The following is a 19,241-nucleotide window of genomic DNA, read 5'->3' as shown; positions in this document are numbered from 1 at the left end:
TACACTGTATCTGAAAAGCCACCAGCATTGTGGCTGATCAGTCACACCCCTCACACTCACTCTTCACCCTCCTGCCATCTGGAAAAAGATACGGAAGCATTCGGGCACTCACATCCAGACTATGTAACAGTTTTTACCCACAAGCCATCCGCCTTCTCAACTCAATGGACTGGTCACATACAAAAATCATTCAGATGAACTAAACAACATCAGGCCTGAACTGACAATCACAATCACTTATGGCAAATCACCTGATCCACCTGATCTACCTGAACTGCTCTTAGCAATTTGCAATTATTTGCACTATATTTTTATTTTTTAATTTATGTTATTAAACTTATGTTGTGTTGTAAATTTTTTTTTCATGGGTTGCATGTATGTAGCATCTTGGGCCTGGAGGAAGGCTGTTTCGTTTCACTGTGTACTGTACTGTATATGGCTGAAATGACAATAAAAACCTACTTGACTTGACTTGACTTGCTAACTGTAAAAGGCAGAACTTTGCCCATTTATTGGTTGATGGGGCCTAGCATGTATGTGTGCCTTGGTTTGTTTGTGTGCCCTGTGAATCCTATGACCCCAGGAGGCGCCCCTTAGTATTTAGGATTACTCAATAGCACATACTACTAAAAAAGTATACTTTTATGAAAATGGTGAAAATTTAGGTGAAGCCGTGTTTACATATGAGCAATATATTTTTATAGTGTTTGGGGGTATAGTTTTTCTTTAATATAAAGGGAAGAGATTTCAAGTGCTAAGCTGTTGGTGGAATGAGGGACCAGAGGCAGATATAGGGGCCTTTAAATGATAACATGGCAGCGTTGTTCTGTAAGCGGATATTCAATAAATTGACTGCTTATGGTTAAGAAACACTCATACCCAGTCTATTCTGTATTGCATGTGAAAGTTACAGTCAGTTACAACCAATACATCACAAGCCACCCCCTAATCGGCACATCTGAACTACAAGCCAGTTAGGGAGCGTCAGAAGACGCAGTTTCAACAGGGCCCTGACTCTACCAACTGCTCTATGGACAGAAACTGCTCTATGGTCTAGCACTTGTACCCCGGGGGAACAATAAATGTGCCCTTATATTGGAGAACTGGTGTGAGTATATGTACTACAGTCATCATTTATTTGCAGAAGGCAAAGTCTGGGAGTAATGGCATCTAAGCATTTCCATGTTATGTTTAGCTGGGTTTGTGAAATGCGTCGGGATTATTCTGAATGTACAGCAGTATTTTTTTTCCATAGACTTAATTTGAAACCTTTATTGTTGTGCAAGATACATTTGAGCTTTTCTAATCCATTTATGCACAGCAGAATGACTCTTTTTATTTCCCAAATAAGTGTATTATCACAGAAAAAAATGTTGCCTGGTGAATGTGTATTTACTTAGTCCGTAAAATGTGTGTTTCAGCAGCTTGGAATGATCGCTAGGATTAGAGAGGCCGCCTTAATAAAAGAAACAGGCTTATTATCAGCATTATCATTTGTGCGCTTTGGATTAATGTATAGTATTACTTCTAATGGGCAAAGAGGGGAAGGGATAAGAAAATGCAAGACTAAACTATTGTATAGATATGCTCATTCCTATATTTATACAGTAAAATGCAGTACTAAGCTACTGTATATAATATGCTCATTCCTATGCATTATACAGTTAAATACAATACAGGTATGGGACCTATTATCCAGAATGCTCGGAACCTGGAGTTTTCCAGATAAGGGACCTTTCCGTAGTTTGGATCTCCATTCCTTAAGTCTACTTAAAAATCATTTAAACATTAAATAAACCCAAACTGGATTGTTTTGCCTCCAATAAGGATTACGTATATCTTAGTTGGGATGATAAAGTACAATGTACTGTTTTATTATTACAGAGAAATAGAAAATAATTTTCAAAAATTAGAATTATTTATAATGGAGTCTATGGGAGACGGCCTTTCCGTAATTCATAACTTTCTGGATAACAGATCCTATACCTGTACTAAACTGCTGCATAGATAAGGTAATTCCTACACATTATACAGTATAATGCAATACTAAACTATTGTATATATACAGTATGCGCATTCCTATACAGCACTGCTAACTTATTACATATATTGGGCCAATTATTTCTCAAATAGCATGTTGGAGGGCTGGATTTTATTAAAATGATTTTGTCATACAGTGAAGTCTATGGCTTTGAGCAGACTGAGGGCCATATCCAGCCTTTGGGCCTCCAGTTGGTCAGCCCTGCTATACAGTGTAATGTAAAATGTAATACTAAATGATACAGTAAAATGTAATACTGAACTACTGTATAGATGTGCTCATTCCTATACATTATACTGTAAATCCCAATAAAATAGTCCCAATAACATATTGCAGCATTTGTACTGGTTCATTGCACCAAGACCAGGTTTGGGAAGGCCCTTTCTTGTTTCATAAACTCCATAATTTCTTATTTATTTTATTTTCAAATTTGAAAGAATTTGCTTTCCCGAAAGTCTGATACTTACTAAAAAAAAAAGTTGCAAGGAAAAATTGCTCCAAGAAAAGTCATAAAAAATGTGACTTTTCCATATTGTTGCCGCAAAAATTCTGACTTTTATAGAATAGTCACTGATTGTCGTGACTTCAACATGAACATGGCAATTTAATTGTTGAATCCAGATTTTCAGCCGTTTAAGGGCATAGCAAATCTCGGAAAAGTCACAGCGTTTTTCCTTTTCGGAAAAAAATTTGGATTGAGTTTAAAATTAAAATGGATGGTTAGTAAATGAGCCCCATAGTGTATGATCAACAGGAGTCCTGCACAGCTGAGAGATAGTAAGTATGTCTGACAGAATGTAAGAAACATGGTGGTTCCATAGTTACTAGTCAGTAAGACATTCAGATTTAACTATTTTCTGCACTGGAACAATTGGTGCAATTTGCACAGAGGAGTAGCAATATAAAATGCTCAGCGCTGCTGCTAAGTAGCCCTGAGCTCTACCACCCCATAGAGCAGAATGGCAGTGACCAATCCATGTAGTTGAACACACTTGGATATATTGACACAGGTATGAGCTTTGATAAATATGTCCATTCGTTAAAAGCAAACAAGCCAATCTCTGGGAACATTACTGCAGATACCGTATGGCAACTGTTGCTTAACTTGCACATTCCTCTTAAGAGGTTTTACTGCTGACAATACACTTTTATAATTGATTCCCACTGTCTGTTCAACATATCATTTGTTTGTTATTTCTTGGCTAATTACTAGTAAGTACAGTATGTTAAAAAGTCATTATCCGTGTGTTACAGGGAAAGTGTCATTTCTCATTGAATTTCTGTTACGTGAAGCAATAAGATTGCTGAGGTAGCCTTGGCTAACTGTAATAACTAATCAGTAATTGTTCTTTGGATGACTGGCAATCAAGTTGGGATTCTAGATGGTAAGGTTGTATTGTATTCTGTTGTAACTGATTTGTGGGGTTGATTTGTGGGGTGATAGCTTCCAGATTAAAGCTGGCCATACACGCACCGATAATATCGTACGAAACCTCGTTTCGTATGATATTCGGTGCGTGTATGGCAATTGGGCGAGTTGAGCGATATCGCAGGAGGCTGCTGATATCGGTCGACTCGCCGATCGGCCAGGTTAAAAGAGTTTGATCGGGCGCCATAGCAGGCGCCTGATCAAAATCTGCCTTCAGGGCTGAATCGGCAGAAGGAGGTAGAAATCCTATTGTTTCTACCTCCTTATCTGCCGTTTCAGCCCTGAACGGTTAGTGGCCGATTGTACAATCTTTCATGCGACCGATGGTCGCACGAAAGATCGGAAATCGCCACGTGTGTGGCCACCTTAAGGTAGTTATTTTGTCTACACCGCAATAGTAGTTTTCCACAGATATACAGGACTAGATTATTTACCCTAAGGGCTGTGGCACACGAGGAGATTAGTCACCCACAACAAATATCCCTTGACGCGGGCGACTAATCTCCCCGATATGACATCCCACCGGGAAGAATGTAAGTCGCCAGTGGGATGGCATACGCGTATGCTAGGAGATTGTCACGGGGGACTAATCTCCCCTTGTGCCACAGCCCTAAAACAGTGGTTCCCAAACTATGGAGCCGAGGGGGCATGGTACAGTGGTAAGGGGGGCTCAAATGCTAGTTAGGATAAGATTTAGGGAGGATGCCTATTAGCGCTTCTTAAACCACCAGAAAGCCCAGCTTTAAAGTCAGGGAAAAATTTGGAGCAACAACATATCTGTTCTAGATAATCATAGAACTGTGGCTGAAGGACTTATACAATAAAACAACATATCTTCCTATTTCTGAAACCTGGTTTTGAGCATAGGGCGAACCTGACCCATGATTGGACCTCCAAAGGAGGCTTAAACTGATAAAACAACTACTGTCTAAAGCAGTGATCCCCAGCCAGTGGCTCCTAAACAACGTGTTGCTCACTAACACCTTGGATATTTCTCCCAGTGGCCTGCTTATTTTTGAATTTCTGTCTTTAAGGCAAGTTTTGGATACATAAAAACCATGTGTACTGCCCAACAAAGCCTACTGTACAACAAATAGCCAATCCCAGCTTAAATTTGGCACCCCAGGACATTTTTGCATGCTTGTATTGCTCTCAAACTTTTTTTTATTTTTGAATGTGGCTCATGGGTATAAAGGTTGGGGATCTCTGGTCAACTGCATTTGAGAGTTACTACATGAAATTTGTGGAACAAATGATAGAGAGAGAGAAATCACAAATTTTTAAGCATAATATCTCGTTGGAGTATTAGGGATGGCTCAAGTTAACCTTGATTCTTTGTTGGATACCTGCAGCTGCATATTTTAGGGTAACACATTGTACATATTTACAATGAAATTAAGGGTATAACAGTTTGGGCTGTATATTGTAGTGAGAGATCTTTGTGTATTGTTTGTTTTATTGTGCGTGCTGAGTATATTTTTTATTATTTTCTATTTTATTTCCATTTGCTCCAACAAATGCTGCTGTGTTTATGCACCAGAAAGAATGCTGTTCTGTTTATATGGCAGTAAGAATTCTGCTGTTCTCTTGCGTTTACTATAGATGATTCTGCATTTCCCACTTTGCTATAAACGACATTGCATTTCTTAATTTGTATAACCAAGCTTCACTTTGTTCTATTATATCAGCAAAGATACTTACCAAGCCATATTGATTCTTCTGTATCTGCTCCCTACACTGCTTTGAACTAATTGAATGTTCTCTTGTTGGAGTCAGGCTTGACAGGCTCATAATATGCTTTGAACCCCTAATCTGACAGTTTCAATTATAAATTGCATGTATTGCTTTGCATGGATACAGGACGAGTGTCACTTAAATTGTATGTCTTACACTAGGTGTATTATGCACAGAGCTCTTATTTTGGTGTTAAATAAACGTGTACTAAACACACAGAAATGTAAGGCTTTATTTGATTTTTGCCCCTAACGATGGGTTAAAGAACCAGTAACAGCACAGATGGAAATTCTGAATTTATTATTATTTATTTCTATCCTGTCATGGAAAGGAAAAGTCATGCCCAAGTCATGTGTTTGTATCTGCATCGCATTATGTTTATGCATATTGGTTTTCTGTGTTCAGCCATCTTTGTTGTCTAAAAGAAGCCCCATCTTGTCTACGGTGCCCAATATACAGGAACCTTAGATCAGTGGTTGGTGAACATTTTCAATTCAACCACCTTTTGCAGGCCCAACTTATGGTCACGGCTACCCTTAGCTCATAACTAGGTTACAAATATAGGGGAAAATATTGGTGTATCAGCAATAGTTCCAAGTATATATATGACAGCAAATAAGTTTTCACCCCAAATCTCACCCTAAATATTCAGGCTAGGTTTCAAGTGTATCTAGAAGAGCGGAGTTTGGGTATTCTCCCTCCAATCTCACCCTTACTGGTCTTTAGGTTGTGCTCCTCTGCTATAACTCCATGCCTCCCCGGGGGGGGGGCAGCTTCACAGTTTGGGAAACACTGGCTTAGATAATACATATACATGAAGTGTACCCAAAAGCTGTAGTAGAAAAGAATTCTAAAGGGCTCAGTTACTAACGCTCAAAGCAATGTTTACTTTTTTCTTCAGTTAATAATAATTTTGTTCGGTTTTCTTCCCTTCTGCTTCAAGGAGATCCAAACCATTACATCCTATGATACCATTTTAGTAACTTTTCTAATATTCTATGCACACATTTTTTTTTTTAAATTTGTCCTTTTTGTAGATTTTTTTTTTAGACTGGGCATCTAAAGGGAAACAATTTACACAGGAAAATGAGTTACAAATAATAGCAGCTGCTGAAATGTTAATGTACACAAATTACTACAATTCAAATAGTTGGCAACTAGGGTTACAAAGGAAACACAAAAAACATATATTTTATACAAACGGTAATAAAAACCTGAGAACATCAATATTTGTGGTGCACTATTTATTATTAATAATAATAATAATATATACCAATAATATTATCTAATTTTAACCTCCTGACCACTGTCATTCTTGTATTGCAGATGTGTCTTACTCAGTCAACACAGTCAAGCCCAGAGTGGATGAAATTGTTTCGGTTGACACACACATGTATAGCCACAGATGGAAGCGACAGTCAGTGGATACGAACAGGCCAAGTGTTGGGCAAGACTTCCCTGACATGTTCCTTGAAGGTACAAATGAAAATGGCACAGAAATTGAGGTACATTTCTCATAAGTCATATTGTTTTTGATTTTTTTTATTTCACCATACAAATGTAATGAAAGTTGTGTTGGTGGTAGTTTGTAGTTGCAAAAAAAAATTTTTTTTGTATGAAGTTTTATTAAATACACTGTGCACTGTTGTGCAAATAGATATGGGATCCCTTACCCGGAAACACAGTATCCAAAAAGCTCCAAATGACAGGATATCACTTTTAAGATATTAGACTTTGGGGCCGATTCACTAAAGGGCATAAGGCATAGTTTTTTGCGTTAAAAAGCATGCGATAAATAAGTACCGATTCATCAAGTCATTTCGCATGCATTATCACTCATATCTCATGCGTAAAAAAGCGCATTATTGCAAAGCGTTATTTCCATCGCATTGAGGTAATTATTGAATAGAAATAATACTAATTCACAAACGCATATGAAGCGTTAAACGCGTAAAATGTGGCGATAATTACTGTGAAACTTAATGCCTCCCAGGAGTAGGCATTACTGAACAAAACTGAAGCTGGTGATTGTCTGTGGTGACAAGATGGAGTTTGCAGTCAGATTTTTTCAAGTATGTGATCTTCCTAGAGTGATGCATCCTCCAGTTTTCAGGGAAATGGTAATTATCAGAACGGTAGTTTTCAGAAAGTAACTGCTACGTGCGTAATAGCATGCACTAATATTGCGTGCGGTGAAAAATATCGTACACGTCGGAAATTATCGGGCATGCGTTAAAATATCGGTTAAAATCTCTCATCAATTGAATCGGCCCTTCGGGTTGGGAGTGAGCTATGGCGGCACTTGTGGGTGGGACTATGACATATGGTGATGGAAAACTTAGTGGTGGGCAGAAAAAAGCTGTATGGGCCTGGAAAATGGGCAGATTGGGTGGGAAAATTGGTGGGGCAGAGGCGGGCATGTGGTTATAAGGGTGGTTGGCAGTTTAGAGAGTGAGATAGTTTGGGATTTATAGGGCATGACAAGTACATTGCCGGTAAATTTGTAATACCTGTGTCGGCCCTAGCTTATCATATACCGGCTAGGCCAGTCATATACCAGCCAGGTGGCAACCGAACTTGTAGTTGATGCTAAATGACCCAACACAGATCCATGTTGATAACAAAACAACCTATTGTGTTTGTAGTGTTTATATATTTTTCTGTAGACTTTAGGCATGGTGTTAATTAGGGCAAGATGCCCACCCCATAAAATCTTGATTGATGTAAATGGAAACTTTTCTCCCAAGTGTAATGAGATTCAATTAAGGCATTTAAAGTTTTATTTAGAATCATTCAGTTCGCTATATCTATAATTATTTTATTGTATAAAGCATTATTATTCCGAAATCCAGCAGACTTCTGTTGCCGGCTGGAGATGTTGCAGTTAAAAAATGTAATTAAAAAGAAAAAGACAAATAGCAAATCCTCTAAATTCTGAATTGCTAATTAAAGTTAGAATTATGTTAATGCTTACTGTTTTGCTTCACAATTACACACACTTTTCCAGTCTCAGAATTTGCTATCAGAGTGCTAATTAATTTTTCATTTCAGAATGCTAATGCTGAAGTATAAAGTGTAAACTGATTTCACTAGGATTGTCAGCTTTTATGTTTATCAGACAGTGGATTGAGCACACATTGAGCTCAGGGTTGTTTGGAAGACTTGAGGCCTAACTATGTTGGTGTAGAAACTAACGCTAGTTAAGCTGGTCATACATCTACCAGCAATATGGTGCTTTTATAGTGGCCCACCTATCCTGACTGATATCCATGTACAATAGCAATGTGTAGGCCAGGCCGAAACCCACAGGACCTGTTGGTTGGGCAGGTTTGGGCCGACACAAGCTGTGCTCTTCCTGCCTGTGTCCTAACTGTGCCCCACTTCTGCTCCTGGCAGCCTACCACGCCCCCTGTGGGACATCAAAGATGGGGGTGGGTCAGGCACAGGTTTAAACGTAGATGCAGATCTGCGGGTGCAGGTTGGGAGTGTGCGGGTAAGGGTGTGGATCTACTATTTGTTGACCCGCACATCACTAATGTACAATGCATATCAGATGGATTGGGAATCTGGCAGGATTGGAAAATTCATCAGCCAGTCCACCATCTTGGCCAGTGCACGATGCATCAACAGAGGAGGAGCCACAGTTCTTTTTCACTTCCTGCAGTTATAACCACTTGGCTGTTTGCCACAGCAAACAAAATAGTAAGGAAGTGATGTAATTTATTGCCCCAAGTCACAATTTGTCTGCTCGGCCCATAGTCTGATCGGTGACAGAACATACCTGATTGGGATGTGTATGCAGCATTTTCAATATAATCAAAAACAGTAAATCAGACACCAAACTCAACAGAAAATTTCAGAAAATCAAGATGCAAAAAGGATTATTGGGAGTAGCAGCCAGCATACAGTAAAATGTTGAAACCACTTGTACATTGTAGCATTTTTAATATTTCTACCTGGGTAATGGATCTTTAGATCACCAGCTTCCCACCTGGTCTGGCTCAGTTATGCCTGACGCTCCTATAGATATCTAGTATAAATAAATCTAAACCAACGGGACTTGTTTAGTAATCATTGAAGACGTTTCACTACTCATCCGAGCAGCTTCTTCAGTTCAACTGACTGGTATGGGAAGTCCTCAGCATACGTACTCTTCCACTAATCCAATTACAATGGCACTTTGTAACTCTTCAGAAAGGTGACATCTGAAACTCACAGAGGTGTGAATGCTGTGGAGTTACTTTGAAAGGATTACCAAACTATCATGCAACTCATCGAAACAGGTGTTACTTGTTAAAGTTCTGAAACTGCCGGGGTACAGATGTTAGAACAGCATTGTATGTAGCAGACAGATGGTGTTGAAGGCCCCCGCCTCTGTTTAGGGATGGTTTCTCCACTTTAACATGAATAGCCTCTTTTACACCTCTTTAAAACCAGCGGTCTTCTTTGTCCAAAATTTGGACGTTGCTATTTTCAAAGGAGTGTCCCTTGTCTTTTAAGTGTAGAAATATAGCGGAGTCCTGGCCTGTAGAGTTCGCCCTCCTATGTTGAGACATTTGCTTGGAGAACAGCAACAGTTACAAGTGGTGCACAGGTCGAAAAACTCCCGACCCTTAGCAATTCTAACCCAACCTGAGCCTGACCAGGCCCACTGTAACAATTTATGTACCCACACCCCTGCTCCATCAGAGGGGGCAAGGCAAGAGTAAGTTTATAAGTAAGAACAACCCTGTCAAGTAAAAGCCACCCTGTCAGTAGTAGAGATGGGTCAAAATACGAGCCAGAATACACACTAAAACTCATTCTTTGCTGTGCTATTTTGTGATTAATGTCGACCTGCCTTGCAGCTTCTGTACTTTCTGACGACCACAGATTCCAGTCTTAACATGAATTTGAAGCTGTTGATGGATCTAAGAGGACCAAGACTCCTCGCTATGGATTATGACCTTAATTTCTTCCCATTGTACTTTCTTTTTCAAGTATATTACTTAATTAGAACTCAGTTTCATCAATATATGTCTTGTGGAGAGTGAGAAATATAGTTGTTCTAGGAGACTTAGGGATTATATAGTCAATAAAGTACCCCCTATTGTCACCGAGGAGTTCCATTCCATGAAGATATAAAAGCACAAGGCTGAAGGCTGAGTGAATTTATAAAGGTCATGGAACTCTGAGGTGACTTCTTAAAAATAGAATAAAAAAAGGGAATATTCAGCAATAGAGTACAATTTAAAAAGGTTCCATATCTACACATTTATAGGCTCATGTATTTCAGTAAGAAAAACATTTTATCAGTCTATCACTTTCCAACTAGTTTATTGTATTCTTACAATTCAGCGGCAACGATTTTTTCTAACAGTGCAACATGTCCTTCAGATATAGCCCAGTAATGATTCAGAGGAATCGCCAAACTGCCCAGAAAAAAAAAAATCTGATCACAGAAGACTTTAAATTATGTTTTAAACATACGGATAATTTGTTAGAAATCTCCAGTCACAATTGTGTTTTAATGCTTAGTGGGAGTGTAATTGGCAGCAGAAATCATGTAGCATTTGGCCTGTCCTACTGCTGAAGCCTTAGCTGACCTCAGATTGGAATAATGGACTGAACACGATCAACTAACTGGGTTGCGTGCAAGCTGTTAGAAATTGGATTCTGTCAGACTATTAACTCACTACGTACCGTTTAGCTCACCTTTAACTGAAATCAGAAAATGAGGTTGTTGTCTTTTAACATCTCATCTGCATTGGTGGAGAATAATGAAGATTTCTATTCATATAATGAAGAATACAACTGCAGGTACAGTTGCGTTTGCGCATTTATCCTTTTTATCCCTGCCCCCAGGGTTCCCTCAGCAACTCTGCTTCAATAGTCACAGCGCACTTGCATCTAAAGAATGGGGCAGGCATGCCATATGTGCGCCAAATGCTGGCAATGACAGCCAGCCAGACTTTGAAAATATTCAATGCAATTATTTTAGACACAACTTCCCCTTGCAACTGCAACAACCCTGGAATTCTGGGGAAAACATTGTATTATGGGGAAAAAACATGGCTGTTGTGCTTGGCATAGCAGCTAGATCAGTACGCTTGCAGACGTATATGAACCCTTTATATTCATATAAAATTATAAGCCCACTATTTAAAAGCCTTTTAGTGGCAGCCTCCACTAACAAAATTTACTTTACATTTATTACCCAGGATTTATTTTCCCTGAATTATTTCTAACCAAATATTTATTTTAATATAACATGTTGTCATTGTTATTCTCATTCATTTAATCTTTAGAAATATCTATAAATAGAACTGGAAAAAAGAGCAAAGCAATGAAAATATAATGCACCCTAAATATAAATAACCCTACGTTAGCATGGAAAATAAGAGAATAAACTCTGAAATAAAGCTACATATTGCCGGCATTTTCTGCCAGTTATTTAAAAACACATTTTTTTTCTGTTTTATGTAATCCTCGAGGAAAATGTTTGTGATGTAGTAGGCAGAATAATGTTGGAAATCAATAAAAATGTCAAGTTGCATGGAATCAAAACAGTGACAACAGATAAAAAAAATCACCTTGCCGCTTATTCTGAGCAATAAATCACAGAGGCTTGAAATGGAAAGTAGGAGGAGATTGGATATTCTCTCCTCTAAACTTCAGCAAAATGAGCAGCAGTAAGTGGACAACATGGTTGGGCAGGGTTCCGCTCTACATTTACTCTTGTGCTGATGGGTAGCAACTATTGGGTGACATGTTTGCCACTGTGGGAGGTAAAGGCCAACCAACCAGGGAGATAACGATCCAGCCGCTTTTTATTACTCTTCAAAATGCTCTTCACACTAAATAATAACACGAGTAAGGTCTCAACAAGGCCTGGAGTGGATCATTATCTTCCTCAGGACATGGGGTTGGGTGCTCTGTGAAGGGGAGGTGAGCAAAGGACAGGGTTTGGCTGAACTTGGCCAATTGCAGGCCACGTTACAAGCCAGTCATCATTCCCATGAAATTCAGCTTGGCTGGCACATAACCACTGCTACGGTTGATAAAGTACGGGGTGGGGTGATTTATGCTTGTGATTTACACAAAGAGAATGGCACTGGGAAGAATGTGTTACCCATTATGCCTCAGGATTCATGACTCAAATTTAAAGGTCATTTAAACCCCCCACAAAAAAAATATAGTAAGTGAACTCTTTGAAATCTTTAAATACCTGGTTGTTATAAGGTTAATAGCAAGGCTGCAGCATCCCCTTAATCACTTGGGATTCATTCTCCTGAAATTTCTACACCTTTATAAACCTGTAAATGATTTTTATGCAAAATATGTCCAATTCTGACTTGTAAAAGCCCTGTAAAAATTGACATTGAGGTCAGAACCTTTTTTGTAGAACACTTTACAGGCCAAAGATTGTTTGCTGCTTGAGTTTGTTCCTTTGACTTGGTGGTTTATCTGTATAAAGGTACAGCAACTCACTGTAATGAAGTATTGATCGTAATGCATGACATTAATTCCCATTAATTCCCACATGTGCTTTATAAAGAAGCCATTTATTTCACACTAGCTATTACTCCTTTGTATGAAATCTTCTACACCTTACATATCCCTTGCTGTTTCTTTTATTTATTTATTTGTTTCATCTATTTTTTCAACTTCTAAACATACAACTTGGCAAAATTCAATACAGGTATTGGATCCATTATCCAGAAAACTAGTATCCAGAAAGTTTCAAATTACAGGAAGGCCACCTTAGGGTTGCCACCTCTGCCCTTGTTTGTTGCCAGGCAGGGGGTGCTGATGTCATGGGGACAGGGAAGAGGCGGGGCCATGATGCCATGGATCAGGGAAGAGGTGGGCTGATCACTGCATCAATTTCCTATTTTGGAAAACCGGACAGGAGGTTTTGACCCAGACAGCCCTTCCAAAAACCGGGCTATCCGGCTCAAAACTGCATACCTCCCAACATTTGAAAAATGAAAAGAGGGACAAAAAGATTTGGGGTGCGCCAATACACAGTAGCCCCAATACACAGTACCCCCAATACACCGTACCCCCAATACACAGTAGGCCCCATACACAGTACCCCCCATACACAGTACCCCCCCATACACAGTAGCCCCAATACCCAGTAGCCCCCAATACATAGTAGTGCCCAATACATAGTAGCGCCCTATACACAGTAGCCCCCAATACACAGTAGCCCCCAATACACAGTAGCCCCCATAGGAGCTCCGCCTTTGTCAGCTGCTACTTCTTATGCGGCTCCTTGTCTGCGGTAACAGGCCTTTTTATAAGGTTGTGCCCCGTGCGTAATGATGTCACACGTACCCACAGGTGCAACCTTATAAAAGGGCCTGTCGCGCTGAACAAGGAGCCGCATAGCAAGCAAAGCAGCAGCAGAAGAAGCCGGAACGTCCGGCTATAGCCAGAGCATCCTGCTGTGCTGGATATGTCTATGAATGTCCTGCGGGACAGCGGGATGCGCTCTAAAAACCGTGACTGTCAGTTGGGGGGTATGAAACTGGACAGGTGGCAACCCTAGGCCACCTCCAGTAGACTCCATTTTAATTATTTCCTTTTTCTGGCACTCAAACAGGAATGGAAAGAACAACAAACATACTCTTGGAATATGCGTTATGAACACCTTCAGTGCTGCAAAATATTGAAGTGATTTTTGAGCTTGTGGCTAGGTATAGAAGGTATTTGATTATTATTTTGGTCTTTGTTCAGATGTGTGAACTCTGATCGAATCTACAGCATGTACAGTATCTTGTAAGGATGTGTAGTTTACTAATTAACTCTACAGAACATTCCGTTCCTCATACCTAAATGGAACATTGTGCTTAGAAGCCCTAAGGAACACAAAAATACCAAGTCTTCTCATTACAATGGCCACGGCTCTGCAAGTCTCATTAACCGATATTTACAGATAAATGCCTAACTATCTGAAATCGTTAAAAAACTGAAAAATAAAGTAAAAAACACCCCACACTTGCACTAATCATGCAGCTGCATCGTTGTGTAATATTGTATGAGGCATAAATGAATCAATGTACTGTTGTAAAGAGATAATATCAAAGGCGTCCATGAATGGGACAGGACTGGAGGAGACCCTTACCCCATGATTCTATCAATAAACAGATCACACCAAATTTTTGTTGGCCTCAGAATATTTATTAACAAATGATGTACTTGAAAACATAAAACTAACATTTGTTTAGATATTAACATTTTACAAATCCTACAAACTTTATACCCAGAATGTTTCTTATATTAACCCTAACCCTGGTCCTAGTTTTACAATCCTTTGCACTGGGCCATCCCTCATTACACCACTTCCTTCAATTACCCATCAGCCACAATACACTGACTCTATAGTATTCTGACACCAAGGGACCCCATGCCCAAGTTGGGCCACAACACCTCATCTATCCTGTTATACAGAACCCATGCTACGTACATCCTTCCATCCACAGCCTCCAGGATCACCACCATATGCCCAGACAATCATTAAAAAAAATTACTCTAAAAAGGAAAAACTTGTAAAATTCCCCACCTGCTACATTCACAATATCCTCCCTGCCCAGATGCTGTTCCTCCTGGTGCCTCCCTCCATCCAGGTAGCCATCCAGGTTAACTTGTTAACCATACAATATACATTTTTAATGGAAATCTCATTTAACTTAGGCTTGTATTTATAGGCTATAGTTAATCTTTTAAGGACATTGCTATGATAGCTAGAATGTATGTTGTTACCAGTTGTATAAAAATCGTGTGTTAAGGCATGACAGTGGAAGCAGTGTGCGCCCATCAGATTGGCAGTGTAACCGATGAGGAATCTGGGCTGAATCAGGTCGCTGGCCTGCAAGCAATCTATAAACCAGCTGCAAAGCACAGCAATGCATATTAGGATTGAAGAGTCACCTGTTCCTTAATGTGATGTTTTGGTGCTATAAATGTTCCTTGCCCAGACAGAAGCCCTAAAAAACAAGTATCTGGAAGCATGGGTAAACAAATACAGCCACCTAGTGGCATAATTGGAAAAAGATGCCAAAAGAAAACACATAAGTGCATTGGGAGCCCAAGTAGGAAAAGATCATTTCCTTTTCTCCCATAGTGATTCAAAAACAAATAAACCAAGAAAAAGTTTGTGTTCCATTGACCCATTTATAAAAAGAAAAAAAAAACAACTCAGGGACTTTTTTTTTTAATTAAATAATAGGCAGAATACATTGTCAGCAAGCATCCTAATGAGCTTAATTTGAACACAAGTATATATTGCCTGTTTTCTATTCTGTTCTTTAACGTCTTCTTCCACAGAGGCAAATAGATTTCTTTTTAAGTGGTCATTAAAATGAAGGAATGTAGTCACTTGCTAATTATATAATAACTAATCAAGTACTGACTTTAAATTGAGCTGTGACTTGAGATTCAAGACTTTCTTGACAGATTCAGTTTATGAGAATTTGGTTATGCCATCTACAGAACCTTGCAACAGGGGGAAGGAAGCCTAGGGTAAACTACTGTAGCAAGACTCTAAAGAGAATATATAAATATATGTTTTTGCTGGATTTTATTTCATTTAGTTTAGGCCATTACTTTCCCCCTTCCCTTGGCTGATTGCCTGTGGTTAGGGTCCCTCTACATCAGTGATCCCCAACTAGTGGCTCAGGAGCAACATGTTGCTTACCACCCCCTTTGAGTTTGCTCTTGGTGGCCTCAACGTTGATGCCTGTTTTTACATTTCTTGCTTGGAGACAAGTTTTGGAAGCACAGAGACAATGTTTACTCCAAGCAGAGGCTCCTTCAGACTAACAGTCCACATGTGGGAACCAAATAGCCAATTACAGTCCTTATTTTGCATCCCTAAAGATTTTTTTTCATGCTTACATGAATCCTCAACACTTTACATCTGAGTGTGGGTCACAAGTAAAAAAGAACGGGAATCCCTGCTCCACATCATAAAATAGGAGCTTTGCCCCATAGCCCAGTGCATTGTTAAAAGGCACAACTATTGCATCTGACAATGTTTTCCGCCCACAATATTGTGCCATTGGTTTTTCAATCTTCATGTGCATGGGGCCCCCTCACTTTATAACACGTGATCCCAGATATATTAAATTATCGGGTTTGACATGGCACCCACCAAAACCTGCACCTGGGTCCTGCAGGTTTTCAGTCAACCAGCAAATCACTACAGAAAAAGAGCAGGGTCGAACTGGACCGGCAGAAAAAAAATCCGGTGGCCCCCAACCCAGACTGGAACGCTAGTGCCGATCTCCCTTCCCCAATCGTGCCAAAAATAAGTATAATGTATGCATGTTCGGGGTGGGGGGTTAGGGGTTTTGGAGGGTGGCAGGGGCCCCTGGGGTGTGTGGTAACCCCTGGAGCTGCAGCCCTGGTGGACAGGGTTCATTGTCAATATGGATGCTGTTGGAAAAGTACTCACAAGTTGCATCATATGCTGTTTACCAGATTCTGTGTTTAAATGGCATCACTTCCGGCTGGGCATTAAAGAGAACATTAGGGTCCGGTTTACTTGGCACATGTCATTTCACCCTGGCATTACCCACAGGTCCAGGCTGATGGTAATTCCATAGGTCCCTTGAGGCACTTGTAGTTTATCACTAGCATTCACTGAGGCTTATTATTTGGAATGCCCTAAATCCATTATTATTCTTGCTTCTTGCATGTGGTTTGTGCTTCCTCTCTTATAATAAACCAGTGCCCTGTAACCGAGGTTAACTAACCCCTGCATACATTCATGTTGGTGGTTAAACAATTGCACTGGAAGCACCACTTTTTTAAAATCTCCATTTCCAAGCATTCTGGAACACACATCTGTGCTTGAAAATGCTGAAATAACTTTTCTGAAAAAGAAATCATGTTTTATGGAATGTAAGTAATGGGTGCTTCTACAGATCGGATCCCCACGTTGCTCTATTTCACCTTTCTCCCTCCAACCAAAGGGTATAAGAACACAGTTTATGTTGCTGGGTTTTTTTTTTTCCAATTTCAGCTGATAGCTTTTGGCAATACCTGTGACATATTTTTTCTGCACATCCCTGGATTGGAAAGAGCAATAATGTGTTTTGCTAGTGTGATGAATTTGTGATGGACTGGCTGCAGACTATACGCTGTATATTTTTCATTTTGAGGAACCTTCTTGGTCATCTATTACCTTTTGTTGATTTTTGTCTTAGAGTAAATCTTTTTCTGAATCTTGAGATCAGCCCAGGACACCTCCAGGGTTCTCTCCGTCAGATTTATTGATATTAGTTTGTTGAAGGACAGACATATAGAGCTTGGACAGCTATTTGGATAACGTCATAACTGTACATGTGCCAAGTCGTAAAGAGAGAAGTAATAATATTACATTCAGAATCAGTGTAAAACTGTTTTTGTTTCCTTATTTGGACTAAATGATTTTCATTATTAAACCTCTGTCAGTATGGAGTAAAAATTCATTAAGATATAATTTACATCTATGTCTAAAGATTCTGCTCTGGGCATAAAATGTGTTTAGGGAAGAGATCTGTGTCTCTCCATGTTAAGCTTCAGGCCATGGAATAGAGAGACTTCCTGCTTTTCTGCAGGGTTTGTACCGTGGTTCTTACACACACACTCACAGTTCTCATTAGTTTGGGTGCCAGTAGTTAAAAACAGTGACTCACTGTTTGAATTAAAGACCAAGGGGCTTATGTAACAAAAGGCACTAAGTTTGCCCAGGTGCAGTAACCAATAACAACCAATCAGCAGGTAGAGATTACTGGTCACCTGTTTAAAAACAGACATTGTATTGGTTGTTATAGGTTACTGCTACTGGGCAAACTTAATGTCTTTTATTACATATGGGGGTACAGTATGTCCCAGCAGCAATTGCCCCAAAAGAGTTTCTTTTGCCCTTACTGTCAGTCAAAATCTGACTCGTGACTCCTACATGAAGAGAGACAGATGCTAAGAGGGAAATACTGGGTTACTGAGGAGTAACTTGATTCAGAAATGGTGCAGACTCTTTAGTGTATTATGTTTACATCATTTATAGTCATTGCCACATATAAATATATATATATACAGTATACAGTCATAGTTCTCCTTTAAAAACATGTTTTTGTATTTTTCTCTGTACATTGTTTTCAACTAAGATTAGCATGCATCCATACTAATGAAGCTTTACAATATGTAATGACCCTTCAAAAAATTCCAGGTATTCAGGGTAAAACTATAATATTTAATCTCATTGTTATTCACATGTAATAAAAAGTGCTTTTTAAAATATTATTAGGTTATTGTAAAGCATAACATATACAGGTATGGGATCCCTTATCCAGAAACCTGTTATCCAGAAAGCTCCGAATTACGGAAAGCCCGTCTCCCATAGACTCCATTTTAATCAAATAATTTAGAATTTTAAAACGGATTTCCTTGTTCTCTGTAGTAATAAAACAGTACCTTGTAATTGATCCCAACTAAGATATAATTACCCCTTACTGGGGCAGAACAGTCCTATTGGGTTTATTTAATGGTTAAATGATTACTTTTTCTCTGTAGTAATAAAACAGTACCTTGTAATTGATCCCAGCTAAGATAAAAATAATCCTTATTGTATGCAAAACAATCCTATTGGGTTTAATTAATGTTTTATTGATTTTTTAGTAGACTTAAGGTATGGAGCTCCAAATTACGGAAAGACCCCTTATCCGGAATACCCTTGGTCCCGAGCATTCTGGATAAGGGGTCCTATACCTGTATATATATATATATATTATTGTAAATTATAACAATTTTATATGTAATGCAGTATGATTTGTTAATGTGTAGTTCAGTTTTGTTCCAGTTACAGAGAAACCGTGTCAGCAGATTGCAAATAGTTTTCACTCCATTTAAAAAGCAGATTCATTTCCTAGAGATGCCATGTGCTGCTGATAGCCTCAAAGTTACTGTGATCTAAATAACTAAAAGATTTGTAAAGCCTGGTGTGGGAAATGTGCCCGTGAGTAGCTGAATGTAGTCATGAACTGTGTTCTAGGGATTAGTGTGCCA

At 39.2% G+C, this 19,241-nt stretch overlaps 1 protein-coding gene across 1 annotated transcript in view; it reads left to right on the top strand.

The window, feature by feature from the left end:
• plxdc2 (plexin domain containing 2) overlaps nucleotides 1–19,241 on the top strand; it is a 249,937-nt gene that overhangs the window by 108,123 nt on the left and 122,573 nt on the right. The window contains exon 2 of the mRNA XM_002933138.4: nucleotides 6,531–6,709. Coding sequence (XP_002933184.1) covers nucleotides 6,531–6,709 — 179 coding nt within the window. The remainder of the gene's footprint in view (nucleotides 1–6,530; nucleotides 6,710–19,241) is intronic.

Source organism: Xenopus tropicalis, chromosome 6 (assembly GCF_000004195.4).
Source record: "Xenopus tropicalis strain Nigerian chromosome 6, UCB_Xtro_10.0, whole genome shotgun sequence".
Taxonomy (NCBI): domain Eukaryota; kingdom Metazoa; phylum Chordata; class Amphibia; order Anura; family Pipidae; genus Xenopus; species Xenopus tropicalis.
The sequence above is the reverse complement of the archived record's forward strand: the minus strand, read 5'-3'. Positions and strand labels throughout refer to the sequence as shown.